Source organism: Haemorhous mexicanus, chromosome 3, assembly GCF_027477595.1.
Source record: "Haemorhous mexicanus isolate bHaeMex1 chromosome 3, bHaeMex1.pri, whole genome shotgun sequence".
In the NCBI taxonomy this organism is placed as follows: domain Eukaryota; kingdom Metazoa; phylum Chordata; class Aves; order Passeriformes; family Fringillidae; genus Haemorhous; species Haemorhous mexicanus.
The window spans coordinates 8,838,712-8,859,695 of NC_082343.1; the positions used below are offsets into that span (position 1 = coordinate 8,838,712).

General features: G+C 42.1%; 1 protein-coding gene across 3 annotated transcripts in view; it reads left to right on the top strand.

The window, feature by feature from the left end:
• The window catches only part of XDH (xanthine dehydrogenase), a 51,906-nt gene extending 31,253 nt beyond the window's left edge, over positions 1-20,653 (top strand). For all 3 annotated transcript variants that reach the window (XM_059840720.1, XM_059840718.1, XM_059840719.1), the window contains 19 exons: positions 1,728-1,851; positions 2,235-2,354; positions 3,905-4,001; positions 5,014-5,138; positions 5,807-5,940; positions 7,360-7,447; positions 8,081-8,167; positions 9,991-10,182; positions 10,665-10,810; positions 11,411-11,492; positions 12,056-12,151; positions 12,854-12,982; positions 13,981-14,055; positions 14,907-14,959; positions 16,055-16,169; positions 16,773-16,838; positions 18,373-18,561; positions 18,995-19,162; positions 19,888-20,653. In XM_059840720.1, coding sequence (XP_059696703.1) covers positions 1,728-1,851; positions 2,235-2,354; positions 3,905-4,001; positions 5,014-5,138; positions 5,807-5,940; positions 7,360-7,447; positions 8,081-8,167; positions 9,991-10,182; positions 10,665-10,810; positions 11,411-11,492; positions 12,056-12,151; positions 12,854-12,982; positions 13,981-14,055; positions 14,907-14,959; positions 16,055-16,169; positions 16,773-16,838; positions 18,373-18,561; positions 18,995-19,162; positions 19,888-19,938 — 2,137 coding nt within the window. In that variant the 3' untranslated portion in view covers positions 19,939-20,653. The remainder of the gene's footprint in view (positions 1-1,727; positions 1,852-2,234; positions 2,355-3,904; positions 4,002-5,013; positions 5,139-5,806; positions 5,941-7,359; positions 7,448-8,080; positions 8,168-9,990; positions 10,183-10,664; positions 10,811-11,410; positions 11,493-12,055; positions 12,152-12,853; positions 12,983-13,980; positions 14,056-14,906; positions 14,960-16,054; positions 16,170-16,772; positions 16,839-18,372; positions 18,562-18,994; positions 19,163-19,887) is intronic.
• Positions 20,654-20,984: the final 331 nt, after the last annotated feature.

Consider the following 20,984-nt stretch of genomic DNA (forward strand, 5'->3'; position numbering starts at 1 on the left):
GGAATAACCAACTCCTAAAGGCCAACCCTGGCAGGGAATGCCATCTACATTCTCATATGAATTTTAATGCTGCCATATTGCAGGGCTGGCTGCCCCCAGAAACCCTATTTTGTTTATGTGGTGGTGGTTCTGCAGGCTCTCATCTGCCCTCAGCTGCTTTGATGTGGGGCACTCTGTGTTCCACTGGCTCATGTCATCCTCAACAGCCTTGCCATGTGCTGCTCATTCCTTCCTGCCTAGTTAGGCTTCCTGTGCAGAGCTTTCCCATTGTGGCATGGGCAGCATGGTGGTCAGGGATGCACAGATGCAGTAATTGACTCCCAGGTTATGAAAGAAACTGCCCTGTTCATCACAGTTAATTTTTAGGTGTTGCAATATGCAGTGCAGACACTGAAGTGGTGTTACTACCACCAGGGCAGATGGGGAGACAGAGAAGGCATTCCATCCATGCTTGTGACCACAACATGCAGTGTTTTCTAGAAGTTTCTGTACACATTCTCTTGCATTTATGTTGTGTACACATATTTCAGGCTGGGAGCCTGTAGCATTCTGCAGAGGAAGTAGTAGAATATTTTATCAGGGGACAAAAGCATGAACCTATGATTTTGGCAGTCAAAATATTGACTCTGAAAACTTCTACTCCATCCTAGTCAGATTTTGAGGACCAAGTGTAAATCAGACACCAGCTGCTGCCTCTGCATTTGTAACTAAGGGAAAATGTTGGGGGTTGTTTCTGAGCTACTGCTGCAGAAACACAGAAAAGAGAACTTTCCAAAGAAAAATAGCATTTTGAGTTCCTGCTGTCTAGGGGTTCGTGTAGGAAAGTTCATTCATACATTTAATCTCTTTTTAAAAAAGTCTGTGGCTCACTGGGATGTATTAACAGCTGCTTTCAGGCACAGTTTATATCAAAGTTTTAGGAATCTAAACAAGTTGCTGAAAAAAATGCAGCAATTTACAGAAGGCAATAAATCATTCAGTCAGCAGAATCAGAGCCACAGCACTTCTATTCACAACTCTTTCTCTGTAAAGCCGATGTACAGAATATTGCAAAAGGATCCTAAAAGTCTTTTGCAATATATCTTACAAAGTTCTCTATATAGAAATTAAATTATATTGCCCTTTTTTAGTTATTTTGTCACTGACTTTTAAATCTATATATGATTGAAGCAGACAAGCATTTTGGTTAGATACTTCTTTTGCTGATTACCAAAGAAAGCCTTTCATGAAGGTTTTTGTCTTTTTGAGTATCACTTCTTCTGCATCCTCTTAAAAACCCTGAAGCTTCCTCATGATTGATCCTCAACAATTTCTCCCTGACTCACCCATGGCAGATGATACATGTCTGCACTCAAATTTCATATTTATCCATATTCTTGCCTTCATGGCAAGAATCATGGCAGCTAAGAAGACAGCATCACTAACACCAAGTTGTTATCAAAGGATCTTGAGTAAATGTGGCAACTGGATCAAGTTCAGATATGTCTTGGGGAAAAGATGTATGATGTAGTCCAAAGAAGCAGGGTGGTGATCAGTCTCACAGTCAGGATTAACATTTTCATATAAAACCCAAATTATTTTAGTCTCATGTGTTATGCTGTCACAGTCTCACATGCTATTCACATGGCATAGCCAACTTGAGGAAATCAGGCCTGAATTTGTATTGGAATCTCATAATCACACCAAGAAAAAATGAGAAATAACACTATCTCTCCTTCTTTCCTTAGTTCTGTAGATGCATCTGAAGCTCAGAGTGTTCCTGGGTTTGTGTGTTTTGTCTCTGCCAAGGATGTTCCTGGCAGTAATGTCACTGGCATCGCTAATGATGAGACTGTCTTTGCTGAGGATGTGGTATGTGGCTAAAACCAGCCTTTTCCAGTCATGCTGCTCAGGATGTAACATTTCTCATACTGTCCACTCAAGTCCTCTACCTTATACAGAGATAATTCTAACTGCACTGGGGTCAATAGACATCTTACTGCCAAATTCAATGAGGCCCAAGTCCCTTTGCCCTGTGCCCCTCTCCTCTGTTATCTCCACAATTCTTTTCTAAGCTGCAGCCTCCTGGGACAGGCTCACTCACTCCAAATTTGCTTGTGATTAATTTCACTGGGTTGCTTTTTAATAGACTGGTCTGCAAACTGCATAAAAGGAATAGATAAAGAGAATTATCGTGAGTCTTATCACTGCACACACACACCCCAAATGATGGTGGGTCCCAATCTTGCCTGTAGGTCACCTGTGTGGGTCATATCATCGGTGCAGTCCTTGCAGACACACAGGAACATTCCAGGAGAGCAGCTAAAGCTGTGAAGATTAAGTATGAAGAACTTCAACCTATTGTCACAATTCAGGTAAGATGGCTCAGTTCTGCATCTGCAGTTGGCTTGGGTCCCCCTGCTGCCCAGTTTTTTCTCACACGTGTGGTTACTGAGCCCCACATTTTGTTTGTGTTTGTGGCTGCAACAGGACACTGATAGAAGGAATAATTTGTGTATTTAAATATAAAGAAGGCACATCTTTGGTGCCGTGCTGATTTAGAGTACATTAACTTTTGCTGTGCTGTTTAAAGCTGAAAAAAAAAAAATCAAGCTCAGGGAGATAATATTGTGCTCAACAGAAAATTGTTTAAATAAACAAGGTTACTGTGAGTTACATTCTTACCCACAGAAGCTTGCTTTTAATATTCTCTGGTCTGACCCTGCTGGCTTCATTGATATCCATTCCCTCTTCATTCTCTCCTTTATAACAAGCAATAATAAGGTGTGAAAATGACTTTTCTAGCTCTGTCACTGCACTGCTTCTCTGAGATTTCTGCAGACCACTTGTCTAGTTTCTAAGCTGATGAAATTAATGTTCAGGAGCTCACTCCCTGCTGTGAACTATATGGCCACAGTCTTTAAGTGGCCTTTCTCAGAGTTGAGGAAATTAATATCAACAATGCATGATCATTTCATGCTTTATAACTAGAAAATTTGTTGACAAGATCTCCTCATGAGACAGTAAAAGCAAATGATAATACCTACACAGCATTCATTTCTAGAAATGAGAAAGAAAAATGTATGAAGCCTTTTTTAGTGGAGAAATTAGAAACACAGGATTCTAATGAAACGTTTTTAATAGTCAGTCTTTCATACCATGTATTTTGTAATGAATTTTACATGAAATTGTATTCATGTAAATAGAAAGAGTCTGTGCACAGTCTCATGCAGACATTGGTATTGTCATCTGAGGATTTGGGGTTGTTTGGGTGATTTGTGGATTAACAAACAATGTGTGAGACCTTTGCCTTTCTGAGGCCTCTAGTTGTTCATTCACCCAGGGAACACGAGAGTGGAGCCAAATACGTGCTGGTGGTTTTTTGGTTTTTGTTGCTCAATATTTGGTGGGGGTTGTTTTCATTATGGAAAGCTTCAGTTTTGGCAAAAGGAAAATGCCTTTGTTAAACTTCCCTTATATACTTCCCTGTATATTAGCTCAGAAGTGAGCTACTTCTGCACTTCTTATCTGAAAGGTTTCATTTTCTCTTTCTCTTTTTTTTTTTTTTTTATTTTTTTTTTCCCTTTCTTCCACTCTATGGCCTACAGACAAGAGTTAATATAAGTAGTAAGTTATTAAGTTATAGCTCTGGTGGTTACAGGCCTTGAGGTTCTGGGTCCACAATGTAAAACAAGTCACAAGGAGTACCTTAAGATTGTCCAATTATGGTGGTGTTGGTTGTGAAATTGCTTTGTTGCTAAAAGTTATTTTCTATTGCTTCTAGTCAAGTCTCTTGGCTGTTACCATTCAAAGTGTCTGATAAGTTCTTGTGCTTTTTTATCTTGGATATTTCTCCTTCAGTTAGAAGAAGACTTGATTTCATTCCACTTAGACAAAAATGTCATTGTGTCTTTCTGTTTCCTAGGAAGCGATTGAGAAAAAATCTTTCTTTAAGGATATAAAGAGGATTAACAAAGGAGATGTGAAGAAAGGATTTGAAGAATCTGATCACATTTTGGAGGGTGAGAATAAGCATTAATAATTTTTTTAAAATAGTATAGTTTGTGACAAAAGAAGTCAAGCTGTCAGCCTCCTTTTTTTTCATATGATACTGAGAGTAAGGCTTGCAGGACTAAGTTAATTTCATTTAAAGTTTCAGACTGATATACAGATTTTATTGTTTGAAACAGACCTGGATGCTGCCTGCTGTGCCCCCAGAAAACACTCTTTTTTCAATGAAAGTACACATTTTTCTTGAGCAAATATTCTACAGACTGGTTTTTTTTTTTTCTTTTCTGAAATTTTTCCCTATCCAGACATAGTCTGGTCTAAATCTTACAGAGAGGCAATTTCCTTTAATCTGGTGTATGGCTGTATTTTAGGCAAATGGGCCACAATGAACAGGGCCATGACTGAGAAAGGAGGTTGTTTCTGACATTTAATTGTGTGTTGCATGACTGCAACAAATTGTTCCCTCAGCACTGCCAGGTAAGATGCCCTGGGAAAGAGCCACATGCAGTGATAGAGAGTTGATTCCCAGTTTGATCATCTTGAGGCATTTTGGGTTTTTCTTTTTGTGCTCCTGTTTCAAAGTCTGTAATCTTGTATTTTATCTACTCAGCTAGACTATACTTGATTTATTTTTATTCTTATCTCAGTGGTGTTATTGAGGCAGTCTTGAAAGGCACCAAATACTGCAGCTTCAGAGATGCTGGATCAATGGCATGGTGTGCAGAATTTTATTTTTGAAATGCCAAGCACTTGTGGTGTATAATTAAGATTTATAGAAAGTGGAAAGGAAGCATGTATGGAATTTTTTGTTGTGTTTTGTTGTTTGTTTTATTTTTTGTTGTTTTTTAAACATTGAACCAGAAGTGTCAATTTTAGAGCTAGTGATATCCAGTGCTGGGCAAAGCAAAGGGTTCTCACTTAACACATGTACAGAAGGCAGTAGGTGGAAGACAACATGTGAGAGGTAACACCTTATAACACCAGGGATGCCCCTTCTGTGGGGCATTCATTTCAATTTTCTAGGAGAGATGTACCTTGGTGGTCAGGAGCATTTCTACCTGGAAACTCACTGTACTTTGGCTGTGCCAAAGGGAGAAGATGGTGAGATGGAACTCTTTGTGTCAACCCAAAACCCAATGAAGACACAGGTACTTCTCATTAACCTGGTGCCTAAAAGGCATTTGTTTCTCAGTTTCAGACTAGATGAATGATTGTTTTATAGTTGCTCTTATTTTATTCTTTAATTAAAAACCACATAGGCTGAAAGTTGGTAATGGGATCTAAAGCCCTTATCCATCCTGAATCTCCTTCCCAGGTGACAGGGATATTTCTGTTGGCAACACATCTTTGTTAAGAGGGATTACATGCTTAGCTCTTTCTGGGGAGGGTCCCAGCTGCTCAGGAGACACAATGCTTGAATGACACCTCAGAAAGAGAGGTGGTGAAACCACTGGCTGTGCACCAGCTCTCCCATTCCATGAGATTGGCTACTGGCACTTGGCCTGTTTACTGGCTCACCAATAGTGTGCAAAGGTCTCTCAATGCAGTGAGGGAGGTATGGATGTCAAAGCCTGTGCCAAATGAGACCTGTGTCTGGGTTACCTTATTTTGTGTCATTCTTTTCCTGAATCTGACTCTGTGTGCTGCAGCACTGGGCCTTTTCCTCTCAGAGATCAAATGCTGGGCTAATTGGCTCCAATTCCATCAAATACAATATTTGCACTGTTGAAATGGTTTCAGGAAGACAATGTGTTGGCGTTTAGTTCTTAAATCCAGCTGAGCTCCCTACATGTCCTGCTGTTTTGTTTTTCTTTAGGAGTTTGCTGCTAATGCACTGGGAGTGCCTTCAAATCGGATTGTGGTTCGAGTGAAAAGAATGGGAGGAGGATTTGGAGGAAAAGAGACTAGGAGTACTATTTTGTCATCTGTAGTGGCTGTTGCAGCCTTCAAGTAAGTTTGGGTGTGGAAGAAGAGGGTTTTTTCCTTCAGACTGTCCCAGGCTGCCTCCTTCTGGAGCACCGTTTCTGCAGGAGCACTTTCAATACTCTGCATGTCTTCTTACTGTACAACTCACAGCAAGCTTGGGATTTCCCAAAGGAGGTGTCTAATGGGTTCCTAGCTGGCAGGAGGGATTGAACCTGCCCAGAGGGGCTACATTTATGTAGGAATGTCAGCTTTTAATAGGAAAGGGGGAAAAACCTCCTTATTCTTTACTCTCTGAAAACTCTTGGATCTCAAATTATTTGCCTTTCCCCCTCACTTCACCCCAAACCATTTCAAAATCCAGCACCAGCCATGGGTTTTTTTTTTTGTTTAATAGAGGTATGAGAATCTCTTCTTTGTTCAAACTCTACTACTCCAGTCTTGCATCATTTTATGTCTGCTCTTCTGCAAACTCCCTCTTGGGATTTTTCCCTCGGAATGGTGGCAGGCCTTGGGACCCACACTTTTCAAACCCCTTAAAGCTCAGGGAATTAACCTAGGTTGCAACCATTATGTAAAGAGTAGGTTGGAAATGTGCTCCTGGTTTCTGGAGTTTTGCTGTGGGCTCATGTTTAGCTGTGCAGGTTTTGAGTGGACATGACCTCTGAGGTGACATTCCTGCCCTGCCCTTCCCAGTACTGCCCTTGCTGGCAGAGCTGGAGGGATCTTGCAACACAGCAGCAGTTTGATACAGTACCTTTGCACAAGGACAGGCAAAATGAAACCCTGTTTGTAGATTGACTTTATTTTTTTTTCTGTTCTGAGCAAACAATCTGCTTTCTCTAATTAATCAGTAATACATTTGCATCCTTTTCTTCTCTTTATCTCTGCCAGCCAAACCACTGTTTGACATCCTGGAGGCTACAAAACAACATATACGACATTTGCTAGATACTGGTACAACCTGAAGACAGGCATTTGGAAGGCAAAATTGTTAGAAAATTAAGAACCACTCCTACTCTTCCCCTTGTTTTCCTCCTTGATAATAAATAAGCAAATAAAAAACAAGGTCAAATTGAAGGCTAGTTAGTACTTTGCATTATTATATAATTCCTGTGGCATTGTCTTTTTCAAAGCCAAAAGAGTGCCTTGAGAAACAGTCTGGAAAACAGTGATTGCTCAGTTATTAGCATCTATCTCTAAAGGAAATTATCCTTTTTTTAATACAGGAGTCTTTGCAAGAGTTTTCACAAACAGGTCCCAACTTCGGAGATGTTTATTTTCTTTACTCAGTCTTGCCATTTTCTTAAGAGTAAGATACACGAACCAAGCAGTTTGCCCTTAACTGTCCACTGCCACCCTAGAAAGACAAAGAGAAGAGCCTTGTTCTGCAGGAACTGCATTGTGCATTTCAGGCTTTGCCTAAAAACCTGTGTTCTTTCCCAGAGCTGGCCGTGCAGTGCGCTGCATGCTGGATCGAGATGAGGACATGCTGATCAGTGGTGGGAGGCACCCCTTCCTGGGCAGGTACAAGGTATGTACACACATGAGCAGAGCCCATGTGCTCTAAGTGCTGTCCCCTGAGACATCAGAGAGCAGTAAGATATGGTGAAAAAAAGCTGCTGTGGTCATTTCACTGCTGATGTCCCCTGCTGCAAATGGGCCACGTCAGATGGCTGTAGCATTTTTCCTGTTAAAGGGCTGCAGAAGTTATTTTGGCTTGGATGGTTCCCTTCTTGTGACCTCAGCATAAATAACTCTGCCTTCTTTGCAACCAAGACTTTGACCCTGCTGACAATCACATTTCTTTCAGAGGTTTCCCCATTTCTGTAAAGCATCCTTTACACAGCAATGTGCTTGGTTAACTTCCCTTCTGCTTCAATCCCCCTCCAACTGCTGCTGCTTTTGAAAGCAAAAGCCTGTCAAAGAAATTGTGGCTGTGGTAAGCAGCCAGCACTTAATTTAGAAGAGTTCTCTGGAGCAAGATTGACACATGCATGAGCCCTTTACTGGGGACCTCCCTCAGCTGCTGGCTGTGCCTGCCCTGTGCTGTACTGGGGACAGTCAGCCCTCTCTGCCTGTATGAGATCCATTCAGTTTTTGGAGGCAAGCACAAACCAGAACATTCTGTTGAAAACTGATTACTGAGGAGACACTCTCTTGACAGGTTGGCTTCATGAAGAATGGGAAAGTCAAGAGTCTGGAGGTGTCATACTACAGCAATGGGGGCAACTCTGTAGACCTCTCTCATGGTGTAAGTAAAATTTTCTGATGGCTAATTAAGCCGAAGGTTTGTTTCTGTGCAACCTTCTGCTCTGCCTTCAGAGAGCTGTTGCCTACAGCATTGCTTGCACATGCAGCTCTTTGGCATGACTGAAAACAGATTTTGAAGGGCTTTTGGAGCTTCTACAAATGCTCTGTGAGCCAAGTGACCTGTCTTGGCATGTGCCACATAGTTCTTATGGCTGCTGTAATAACTCGGATTGAGCAAAGGGGTCAAGAATGTTTGCTTTGCATAGCAGAGGGCTGTGATGGAAAAGTTGTTGCACAATGCAAGATGGCTGATAGAGCCCCAGCTCTGGGGAAAGATAGTTCCTTGGAGAAAGAAGCATCCCAGTCAATAGGTTGATCAGGGCAAGCTTGTAAAGAACTGGCTAAAGCCAACACTGTCTTCACAAGCAGTAAGGACAAAAAATGGGCCCAAGTTTTGAGTTTGTGTCCAAGAAGTTTTGCACTGATGAGTAAAAAACTCTCCTTTTCTGTCATGTGAGTGACCAACCAATAGCCTACTGTCACTCAGGTTTATTCTAGCTCACTTCCTCCAGTCCACCAAGTCTTTGATAATTTTCTGCAAAAATTGATCCTTTTCAATAGGAAAGAACTGCAGGAGCTCTCTACCAGAACCACATTTGATGCTGGCAATGTGGCTGGTGCTGGGCAGAGCAGAATGACAGGCAAGTGTCTTTGCATGAGCTGAGGGCCTTGTTGAGAGCACATCTATGCAATTGCCTTTTAGACTGTGTCTGAATCAGGAGACTGGAAAGTGCTCCATGTAGAGATAAGGTTTGGTTGTGTGTAATGTCCTCTCTGTGCTGCTGCTGGAAGGGAAGTCTGGAAACACAAGCCAGAAAGAAGTTCTGGCCCTTTCCCAATGTGGACAACAAGTGGAAAAAGATCTCAAATCTTGCAGTTCAATAGTTACTGAAAATGTTTATTTCATATGTTTGCCCTTCCTGACATAGCCCAGTGTTGAGTCACTTTTCCAGTAACAGATTACTCAGTATAGTGAAAACTCTGTTTCTTCCCAACAGACAATGGCATTTACTAACAGCTTGACTCAGCATGAGCTCAGGGCCAAAAAAGGACTTTGAAGCTCAATCTGTCCCAGAGCCATAGGAATCAACAGAGAAGTGTGCTTATTGTCCTGTTGTTCAGGAGTATGACATTCACATTCTCTGAACAGAGACATAATTGTCTCTCACAGGATTTTTCCTGGAGAAGCACAAAGAGAAGAAGAGAAAAACTATTCTTATCTCTACTTGCTGCTCCTGTTGTTTTTGCTCATGTGGAATGTGTTAGGAAGACTGTTTACCTGAAGTGATTTGTCAAATGGATCCTGCTAAGGATTGTTTTGTTTCCTTGGCCAATTGGCCCAAAGCTGTGTCCTCACTGTCTCGGACAGTCAAGGGTTTTTCTTTAGTATTCTTTAGTATCTTTTGTATAGTATAGTATCTCTTTAGTATAGTTATAGTATTAATGTAATATAGTTTAGTTTAAAAAGCAATTGTTCAGCCTTCTGAATCAATGGAGTCAGATGGCAATCATTCCCAGACATTGGGGTCACCCTGCATTCCATACAAGAGGACACCACTTGACATTCCATTGCACCTGGGAGGCAGTTCTGGCTGCACTTCAGTGCTCATCCAGCTGTGTTGACTGCAGCACTGCAGGGTGCTAGAGAAAGTGCTGATTCTTGTAAATTACCTTCAGAGCTTCCAGTCTGGTTTTGGCACTGGTGAGAAGTCTGACATCCAATTAATGTAAAATGTGTCCACCTTCATTCCTTTTCTTCACCAGGTAATGGACAGAGCCCTGTTACACTTGGATAACTCCTACAACATCCCCAATGTCAGCAGTGTGGGCATCGTTTGCAAGACCAACTTGCCTTCCAACACAGCCTTCCGTGGCTTTGGAGGGCCCCAGGGAATGATGATTGCTGAGTGCTGGATGAGTGACCTGGCTCGGAAGTGTGGCCTGCCACCTGAGGAGGTACAGACACCTTCCTTGGGGGGCTGCCTTGTGAACAAGCTCTGAGAACTGCATCAGCCACACAAGACTTTTAAGCATAAGAACTTTTGCTTCATTTTTGCTGAGCTCCCAGCAGGATCTCAAGCTTGTGCGACAGATACATTCTAGCATGGATTGTCTTCTGTTTAATGAAATTCCTTGGTAGCCTTAATTTTGTAACATCTGCTTTAAGGATAGATATTAAAAAGAAGCGAGTCCAAAGGCACCAGTTACCTTATTCTTACTGACAATGTGCTTTAAGTCCCAATCTCTGAAAATTTCCAGCCTTAATGTCTTAGTTCATATTTTCCCATAAACAGATATATGTTTCCTAATTGTTTTGCTCCTTAGCTCTTTGTAGAAAGAGCAAAGGAGTGAAATCAGGAACCAACACACTTTAGATCTTATCCCTCCTTGTCTGAAGCATTAAACTTGACCTATCCTTTCTGTGTCTTCTTGGGAAGGTGAGGAAGCTCAATCTGTACCACGAAGGAGACACAACTCATTTTAACCAAAAGCTGGAGGGATTTACTCTACGAAGATGCTGGGATGAGTGTTTGTCCAGCTCCGGCTATCACGCCAGGAAGAAACTGATTGAAGAATTTAACAAGTAGGTGTCCTGGAACTGTCTTGTCACTGGGTGCACCTGTTGCCTGCTAACTTCTGAAGTCCTCTTAGCAACTCGAGTGATATGAAGCCACACCTTACGTTTGCAGACTGTCTCCTAAATATTTCTCCTTTTGAAATCCCTTTATGCTCACTGTCAGAGGAAAAGTCTATCAGTGAGCTGGTAGCATAAACAGAGCTCGAATCAGACCCAGCATGATGTGATTTTGTAAGTGAACTGTAGCAAAGAAGGGGGGGGGGGGGGGGGGGTCCTGTTAAGTCCAGCTAGGATTTTCACATGACTACCAAGGCAGTCTGTTTATGCTTTCCTCTGCCTCAAAAACTTTTTCAGTTGGCTTGTATATACAACTAAACAGTTAATAGTATGGACAACTGTTTCTATAATGCTTGCAGAAAGCATCTTCAGTTGCAATTTCCTCTTGTTGGAACACACAAAGAAAGCCTTTAATACAAATTAGTGATGAACTCAGTCTTTATCACAGTCAGGTGTTTAATTTCCATTTGATGCACAGTCAGAGGAAAGCACAGTGTTGATTTATGATAAAAGGCTCATGGGTATATGAATAATGTTCTTTCCTTGCAGGCAGAACCGCTGGAAAAAGAGAGGGATGAGCATCATTCCTACCAAATTTGGCATCAGTTTCACTGTCCCATTTCTGAACCAGGTCTGTAAATGTCATTTGCCCTTTCACTAGAGAAGTGGATTTATGCTGCCTCCCCCAGGCCTTCCTCCATTTGTACCAAACTGGAGCTTCTTGAAGAAGTAGTGAATTAGTTAAGAAAGAGCACACATTTTTCAAGCCAAAATGAGCACCACAATTTCCAGCTTATGCTGTCCAAAAGACACCACAATATAGCTGCATTTCCATGGGATGTTAGGTTGATCTTTCTGTCTTTTTCAATAGCAGAAACACTGCTCCTGTGTTTGAGCTATTTTGATGGACTGTCAGTGGTGGTGGAAAGTTGAGGTCAAGGGTGCATCTGTGTTTCACAGAGGCAGGATTGGATTACTTTACCTGCTTTCTGACCTGAAAACACTGACTGGGGCTTGTTATGTCACTGGAACATCTAGTGAGTTGGTGAGACTAAACCAAACTCACCTCAAGTGTAAACAAGTGGCTTTAGTTGCACCAAAGAACAACCTTAGTCCAGTTCTGAATGAATTCTCTCTGTAGCCTGCTAAGTACTCCACTAGTTAATTTATGATGATTAATGTTCCCTGTTGTAGGCTGGAGCTCTGCTCCACGTGTATACAGATGGCTCTGTGTTACTTACACATGGTGGGACTGAGATGGGTCAAGGACTTCACACCAAAATGATTCAGGTAATAATGAGTTTGGGCTTAAATGAATAAGATGTCTTTTCAGGGCAATTACACTTTCCTTACAACATTGCCTCAGGCACCTTGACACTTCTTCCGTGTGCATGCAGAGACTAACAAATCAGGACTGATTCCTCTTCATTGTTTGAGAAGCAGTGCTAGATTTCCAGAGTATAATCACAACTGAGTATTAGAATTAGATTCTTCATCATCTTAAATCTCGTTATGTAAATAATGCAGGTCATGCTTACAGTTTAACTATTCTGGCAATTTCAGTTCACCTCATAAAGGTACAGTTTCTTTCCATTTCATATAAAATTTTGTTGTATTGAAAACATATATGCTTTTGTAGTTAAAAAGGCTAAAGGGAGCAAAATTCCTTTGGCAGGAAAATGACAGGAAAATCTCATAGGGCTTTTGATCTTCTGATTTTTTTAACTGCTGAGAGAATAATTTAGACTTATAATAGTGAATGTCTGTCATTGTGGAAAAAGTGTGTGTGCTCACACACATTCAGTCTGTGAAATTCAAATATAACAATGTCCTGGCCAGTTCTCAGTCACTGGAACAACTCAGTCTGCAGGAAAAATGGAGTTTATGGTGGGAGAGGGTAGAGGTTGCAGTGTGAATCCCGGCAGCGCCAGCAATGAATGACAACGCTCATGTGTAAGTGCTGCTTACCAATTGTTTACCTTTGCTTCACAGGTCGCTAGCAGGGCCCTGGGAGTCCCCACCTCCAAAATTTACATCAGTGAGACCAGCACAAACACTGTCCCAAACACCTCACCGACAGCCGCTTCCGTCAGCGCGGACATCAATGGAATGGCCGTCTATGTACGGGAGCTGAGTTATTTAAAGCACTGGGTTACAAGGGAGGGCTCCAGGGCTTGAAAAGCTGCCCTGTATTTCTCTGTTGTTGCTTAAAGAAAACAACCATCAAAAGGTAGTTCCAGTGTAAGGATGTCTCATAAGGTTACTTGGTATAGCTAGCAGTGGCATCAGATTGTGAATTATTGTATTTTTTCAAGTAATTCGAAACTCTCCTTCAGTCCTTGGGTACTTCTAAAAATTGAGTATTTGGGATTGCTCAGAATGAGCAGAACAAAGCATCTATTTAAATAGTCAGCTTCAAAGTAATTAATACAGCCCTATCTATAAGAAATGTATTTTGCTGCATGTGTTAAGAGCAAATGGTTTGAGAGCTGTACTCCACAAGCTGTAAGTGTGGATCAGCACAGAGCAAGTGTTCTGCTGCAGCAATGGCATGGTCGTGGCTGTCTGCCATGGTGGAGTTACCAATGCATATATTTGCTGAGTATGTGATTTTTCCATTTTAAAAGAAGAATTTAGTACTGGTCATTCTCAGTTTAAAAGACAAGGGGAAGTGAAACCTGCAAAGTAAAATAATCAGGCTGTTTTTATTCTCTGCATGGCTTATCTGTGTAGGTTGAATTTTGGGAAGAAATTTTTTGTTCTTTCAGTGTTATTTTGTAAGCTATGCTGAGCTGTCCTGTACAGATGGGGTACAGATAATGTATAAATGAGCAGACTTCTTATATTTTGTGTCATGGTCCAGAAAGTTCTGTGCTGAATTTGGGATTCCCTTCTGCTATCAGCACAGCCAATCTCCTTTAAAATCCTTTTCAGGCAACATTTCTTCCTATGTAGCAAGACATCCATTAGTGAACTTTGTTCCTTTTTATGATTTGCCAAAGTCCTAAAGGCAATATTGATTTAAATACAAGATTCTTTGAAACTCTTAGAGGGCTCTTAATACCATAAGTTGGCTATTCAAATCTTAAAATATTTCTTCTCGCTCTCTTTGTTTCTAGAATGCATGTCAGACTATCCTAAAAAGACTCGAGCCAATCAAACAGTCTAATCCCAAAGGATCCTGGGAAGACTGGGTAAGCTGTTTGTGTCTGTCATGAGACAAGTGGACATTATCAGAGATTGTTTTAATTGACAAACCATGTGTGCAGGTGTGTTCTCCAGGCCTTCTGCACCTTGCTAGAATAGATTTGAGCAAAGACAGTGAAACACAAACCTGGCACAGATTTCCAAGCAATTAAAATTTACAAGAGGTAATCCCTACTATATCAGTTATTACTTTAATCCTGAGATTTCTCCAAATTTTGGGGCCTGCCTACGACAAACTTCATCAGACAAGTCTTGAGTGGTTATGTATATCTTTGTAGTCAGGCTACAGTCTTGGACAGAAGGAAACCTGATTTTTAATGAAGGGATTCTTTAGCATAGATAGCTCTTGTTGAGCTGCCATTCAGCCCCTATAGTGCTCCTTGTCTGGAATATCTCTGTCCCCTCAATGAGAAAAGATGGATGGGCTGTAAGGCTCTCTTCAGATCCAAGCCCTGCTCTTTATCCAATGAGTTTTAACTTTGGGATTTGGAAGTCAGGGTAGAATTTCCCTCACTAAAGTAAAGATGACCTGTCAATATAACCTTTGTCCCTGAGGCCAAAAGTCTAATCTGTAGCTGAGAGACAAACAAACACAAGCAGCTCTCATCCTCTGCCAATGATTTGAGTTCTGCCCTTGGTAGCTGCTGATGGGGCTGTTTGGGGAAGCAGCTGCAATCATGGTGTTTGGCAGTGCTGGACTTGGGTGTGACAGCAGTGTGACAGCTGTTTGTCACTGGACATTTGCTACTTGAGGCCTCCTGGAAATGTTTTTGTGCAGTTATTTTGAATGACCTGGTTGTACATTTTACTGTTTTCAAACTCTTGTTCACGTTGCCAGATTAAAACCGCCTATGAGAGCTGTGTCAGCCTGTCAGCCACGGGGTTTTATAGGTGAGTGAAAATTCACACTGCAGAGGCACCAACTCAAGTGCATGGATTGCATCCAGGGAAATTCTGAGAAGATTTACAGCCCCCAGCCCCCTGTAACTGCTCTAAATTAGAGCTGCATCCCTTTCCTACCTGCAAGTGATAAGCTGAGGTTAACAGTCTCTTGGCTGGGGAGAATTGATTCCTGATGGAGCACAGCTCTGAGGGCAGGTAAATCTGGAGTAGATCTGACTTCATTCCAGCTGACCTTGGTCTGAAGAGGCATAAACGAAATCAGAGCTTTGCCTGAGGCTCTGCTCTGTGTCAGCCTTGTGGCCTAGTTTTGCACTAGAACTGCCGTGCAGGATAAGAGGGGACAAGGGTTGTCCTTGAGGAAAATCCTGTTTCTTGTGGCAGGAGCAGATACCAGTGTTTCCAGCAGTGTTCTCCCACTTCAGACTCTTGCTGGACCCTGTGTAGTTCTGAAATGAGGCACTTCTCTTAGTCAGCTTTACTGTTGGAGGAAAGCAGAGATCCATCATCTTTGAGGCAGAGGGGTTGACATCAATAAATAAGCATAGTGTTGAGAAGAACCTATTTAGGACTAAAAAAAACTATGTGTTAGTTTCTTTTGCATCCCTGAAATATATTTTTTCTCTTAACCAAGTGACTTGTCAGCATTTTAATAAAACAGTTTTCAGATAAACTACAAGTAGTCAAATTTGCCATTAACTGTGCTTAAAATCAGTTCTAAGCTTAATAGAGTTTCTCCTTCAGCTTAACTATGTTCTGAAGTTTAACGGCCTTAAAGAAACATCCAACTGCACTCTAAAAGCAAAGGATTTTCCATTGGATTGGTAGATAATAGTCATCACAAACCCTGAGATTTATGGGCAAATAAAGATGGCTAAAACAGTTTGATAGTTTCAATCAGGTTTTAGAATACAGAGTAAATTAAGCAGATTTCTCTTTATAGTTGCTTACACTTTTAATTTCTGCATGGGCTTGACAGAAAGAATGAACCAAAAGTGAATAAGGAGTTTGATACGTAGCAATGTAGTTCTATTTGGTTTTTTTTTCCATGAAATTAAATGTGGTTTTGTTTCTCTTTGTATCAAGAATTCCTGAAGTTGGCTACAACTTTGAAAAGAACGAAGGGAAACCATTCTCCTACTTCAGTTATGGAGTTGCTTGCTCTGAGGTTGAGATAGATTGCCTGACAGGTGACCACAAGGTGAGGGGTCAGCAGTGAAACAGAACAAATACTGGGTGTCAGCCCATTCCTGGCTCTGTCATTGGTCTGGTGTGACCTTCAGCAAATTTCTTAACTCCTCTGTTCCACAGTGCAGCAATCCATAAAGTGTAATAAAACAATAATTATCTACCCTGTGGGGATTTGGGGCTTAATGAATGATTGCAAAAGTTACTGGATTTGCTTGAGTAAGTGATAGCAGCATTGTGTTGGCACAAAAGTACATAAAAATCCTGGAATTTAGTTAATCATTAAAAATAACACTGAAGACTTCTGAAAAGAAAGAAAGAAAAACAAAAGAAAAAAATTAAATCAGGATCTGACCTAGCTGGTTATGCTGAGCTACAGGCCACTGATACCAGCATCTTGGAATTAATGTTAATTGGGTCCACTGGACCTCTGGGGAAAATTGCAATGAGTTCCTTTGAATTACTTTTGGAGTGAGCTCAGATTAAAAGTCAGTATGAGAAGTTCAGCTGAGATAAGATTATGTGGGATAGTGTTTGCATACTCTTCTTCACATGAGACTATGGTGGACCAGTTCCAGAGATCTGTGCTGATTTACCCTTGCTTCCTGTTTTTTAGAACATTCGCACAGACATTGTTATGGATGTTGGTACCAGTCTGAACCCAGCCATAGATATAGGACAGGTAAGTGAAAAGTATTGCTACTTCCATCCTGTTGAGGCCATCATGCTGCTCTCAGGCTTTTCTATTTATTATCCCTCTCCAGGTTGGGCCTTTGCAAACACATCCTTTTTAACGTGGCACAGAATTACATAGGGAAATATTCTGTTAGGGTTTGGGGATTTTGGGCTTGGATAATAAGACTACAGGATATTGTTCAGTTACCACCCCATTGGTGTTCTTCAGGCTAAATCCCACACTTGATATCTATATTCCTATCTGTCAATATGAAGGTTATTTAATTTAGTGAAAATTCTCCTGACTAAAGAGTTAGGGTGGCAGATTCTGTCCTCCAGCTGCTGCTGTGTAGAATTCTCAATAGGAAGTTGGACCAGTCATTATCTTGCAAAGTCCTTGGGCAGGCACAAGATTACTTCAAAATTTTGTGCAGTAATAACCACACTATCTCTTAGCAGATAAAGGTAAGAAAACCAGGGTTGTTTGACAGACCAAGAGATGAATTGTTAGATGTGTGCTTATCTAGCCATCTAAGCTCGCTGGCTAACTCTAGATGTTGATATGGTGTAACTCCAATGAAACTGCTGCAGGATTTGGGATGACAGGAGAGCATGGGTTGCAAAGCTCTGCTACAGCCAAAATGAAATTTCCTTAAAAGTAACATCTTTTCTGAAGTGTCCAAGGGGAGAGAGGGATTTTCTGTCTTTGCAGCCTGTTGTTTTAGGTTTGGGAGTTGAGAGATGGGCTAAATGGAGCCTGTCAAAGGGGTCTTCAGTTCCTGTGTCCTTCCATGAACTGCTGCAGAGGATCTGGGAGAGAAAGGATGTGCCATGAGTGTAGGAATACAAGTACACAGAGATGGGTCAATGAATGCTTGTGAGTGCTCTGGCTGTCAGATACCTCAGTGGGCACAGAGAGCAGAGCTGCTTTGTGCAGGGTTGTTCAAGCAAATCCTCTTCTCATCATCTTTTTTCTCCTAAAATTTACAGTAGAAAAAATATGCAAAGTTTTTTAGCACTTAAATGGATAGGGGAGTGTTTTTGCAGGTGTCTGTGCTGCTGACCTGATAATATGCAGCACTTAGGAAAGCATTTATACTGAAATAGAAAGCATAAAATAGTTTGTCTTTAGATGTTTCATCTTCAGTCCTTTTTGTCTACTTGTCCTTTGATATATCAGCAAGTTCAACTCATTCAATGTTCACCTGCCTGGGAAGAAATCAATATTTTACCATTGATTTTTTTTTTTTTTTTTTCTGTTGCTTCATCAGAAAATTCCTGTCCTGTGTTTATGGAAAATCTGTTTGCATGTATTTGTAAATTGCTTCACCTGCCAGGGAAATGCAGCCACGTTTATGTGGGAATACAGGAATTGTGCAAAGACTCTCCCCAGCAGAAGAGACAAGGGTTTAGAGATAAAAAGCGGGATCTGAGTCAGGTGGGAAGGGTTGAAAGCCCTGGTGGATGTCATCACTGTTTGTCCTTGTGCAGGGAAGAACAACAACAACAGAGCCTGTAACCTTGTTTGGATGTGTTTGTAGATAGAAGGAGCCTTTGTCCAGGGCATTGGGCTCTTCACCATGGAGGAGCTGCGTTACTCTCCTGAAGGGAACTTGTACACTCGAGGGCCTGGCATGTACAAAATCCCCGCATTTGGAGACATCCCAACAGAATTCAACGTGTCCCTTCTCCGTGACTGCCCCAATAGCAAGGCAGTTTACTCATCCAAGGTACGCCTATTATGGGGCCTCTTACTGCCCCATAACACTGTGAAGCTGAGTGGCATAAGTCATGATCCTGTGTGTCTAAACAGTTCATCTCATCATACTGTGGTTACTCTGAGGTCAGGATGTTTTTCTGTTTCTTATCAGAAATGTGTGAACTATCCATTCTAGTTAGGAAGAACTGAAGTAACCTGCACATTGCTGCCCTGATTATTCATTATACAGAACTAAAGTGGCTTTGCTGTGTGAGAAAGCTTGTATTTTCTTCCTGTTTCTTCTTTAAATGGACTGAGGGTTGGTTTAGCTCAGTCTTTCCTCACTGATCACACCTGGCACACTGGAGGCTGTTTTAGCATCACGTTTCCTCACTGAGCACATCTGGTAGACTGAGGTTCCCATCAGGAAGGCAAAGCCTCACTCTTGCTTGTGCTCTCTCTAGGCTGTGGGAGAGCCCCCTCTGTTCCTGTCTGCCTCAGTGTTTTATGCCATTAAAGATGCCATCTACTCAGCGAGGAAGGACTCTGGCCTGACGGAGGCGTTCAGGCTGGACAGCCCTGCCACCCCAGAGAGGATCCGCAATGCCTGTGTGGACATCTTCACCAAAATGGTAACAGCCCCTGCTCTCACTGTCTGCTCCCTGGCCAGCCTGCCCATGGCTGTGTGCCTGGAAGTCACAGGGGCCCAGGGCTGGGATTATGGCGGCATGGGGAGGCTGTGTCCCTGCTCCAGCAGATGGGTTTTGTTTCATGGGTGTTATCCTTCATTTGATGTGCCATCAGCTGAGAGCCAAATCCCCAGACCAGCACTGCTAGGGCTCCCACTGCAGGAAGGGCTGTACAGTATCTCTGAAGTTGAGTCCATTCCATTCTCCAAGTGTTGTGTGTGGAGCACTGGCTGCTTGTCCTGATGCTCCTGACTATCATCTCTCAGAGAATCATTACATATGGTGAGGGCCACAGTGTGATTTAGTGGTGTCCCTTAGCAAGGGAGGGGGAGAAAAGTGTTCCTTCAAATACTCCCCTCTTCTGAATGTTATGGCCACAGGAGTCTCCTTAGAGCTGTGGACTTGATCTGAAGGAGTGCAGGAGTTATTCCTGTCACTGGTTTCTCTTGGGCTGCTCTGTCATGGTGTTGTCACAGGGCTCTGTAGTAGTCAACTATCAGGCCCCTATCAGAAGTGCCATGAGACAGACATCTCTGTGTTTGGAAAAACTGGGATAGGAGCTCCTAGCTTCACAAAGTCCCCCACCTGAAAAGCAGCACGGTGGGACATGCTGAATGCTGGACAGGACCCTCATTTGTTGCTAATTCAAATATTTTTTCTCTTTATAGTGCCCTTCTGCTGAGCCAGGGACCTTTAAGCCATGGTGTGTGCGCGTGTAGGAGGAAAGTTTGAGGAGCAAACTCTGCTGAAACTGAGCTTACATCAGAGGAACCACAAGGCAGTAGGACTATGATGGAGAATAAAAACCAACCTGTGTTCATGTGGCTCACCCACTGATTCATGGAGCTTTCACATTTAATTGTCCAATCATTATTTTCTCTATGGGAGGAAATTGCTGCCAGATTATTGCTGTGATGTAAATTCAAATGAAGACTAAGTTGAAGGTGATGTTATCCAGGTGTAATTGAAAAATCTTACAGATTTCATATAAAATTGCTGCATGGACGCTTCTTACCAGCCAATGTGAAATAGCAGGGTGGTTGTTTCTTCTTTTTCCTGCTATGGGGAAAAGATTGTATCACCTTGTGATGCTATGCCAAGAAGGACTCAAATGTGTTGATCCCAGGCATATAGAGTCCTCTAGCTGAGATGGGTGAAGGTGTAAAAAGGTGCTGAGGGCTGGACCCTGCTGTGTCCCCTCTGCACACAAAGCCAGCTGTATCCTAGAGGAAGATGGCAGGACTTTTGGTGTTGGCTAAAGAAGATGGTCTTGCCTGTGTAACAGAAGTGTTTCAGAGGAAAAGGCTAAAATGTGGCCTCCAACTGATTTACCCCAAGTTCAATGACTGTTGCTTTGTCTGCACCTGGGCTTTAATGAGATTTTAGTTCAAGGGCTATCTTGTCTTCTCTGATTAAAGATAAAAACTAAATATACCAAGAGTACTTCCAGCAAGATGCTGCTTTGTTTGACACAGACTTTTCCCATCCCACACCTCCACTTCTCTCCCCATCCTTCCAATAGGAAAGGACATCAGAGACCTTGGAGTAACAGAGAAACTTGCTCATCAGTGTTCCCAAGGTAATTCATACCACCCACCTAAGGAAGGGGCACAAGGAGGTTGGGCACAGCTGGGGATTAGCTGGCTCTGGGTGCCCTCTAGGGTAAATCCCTTGCTGTCATGGCCTTGCCTTCTTTTCAAGAGATTTCTTAGTTTTGCTGAATGTAAGGGAATGGATACATTTTGCTACAGGGAGTGCTTGTCTG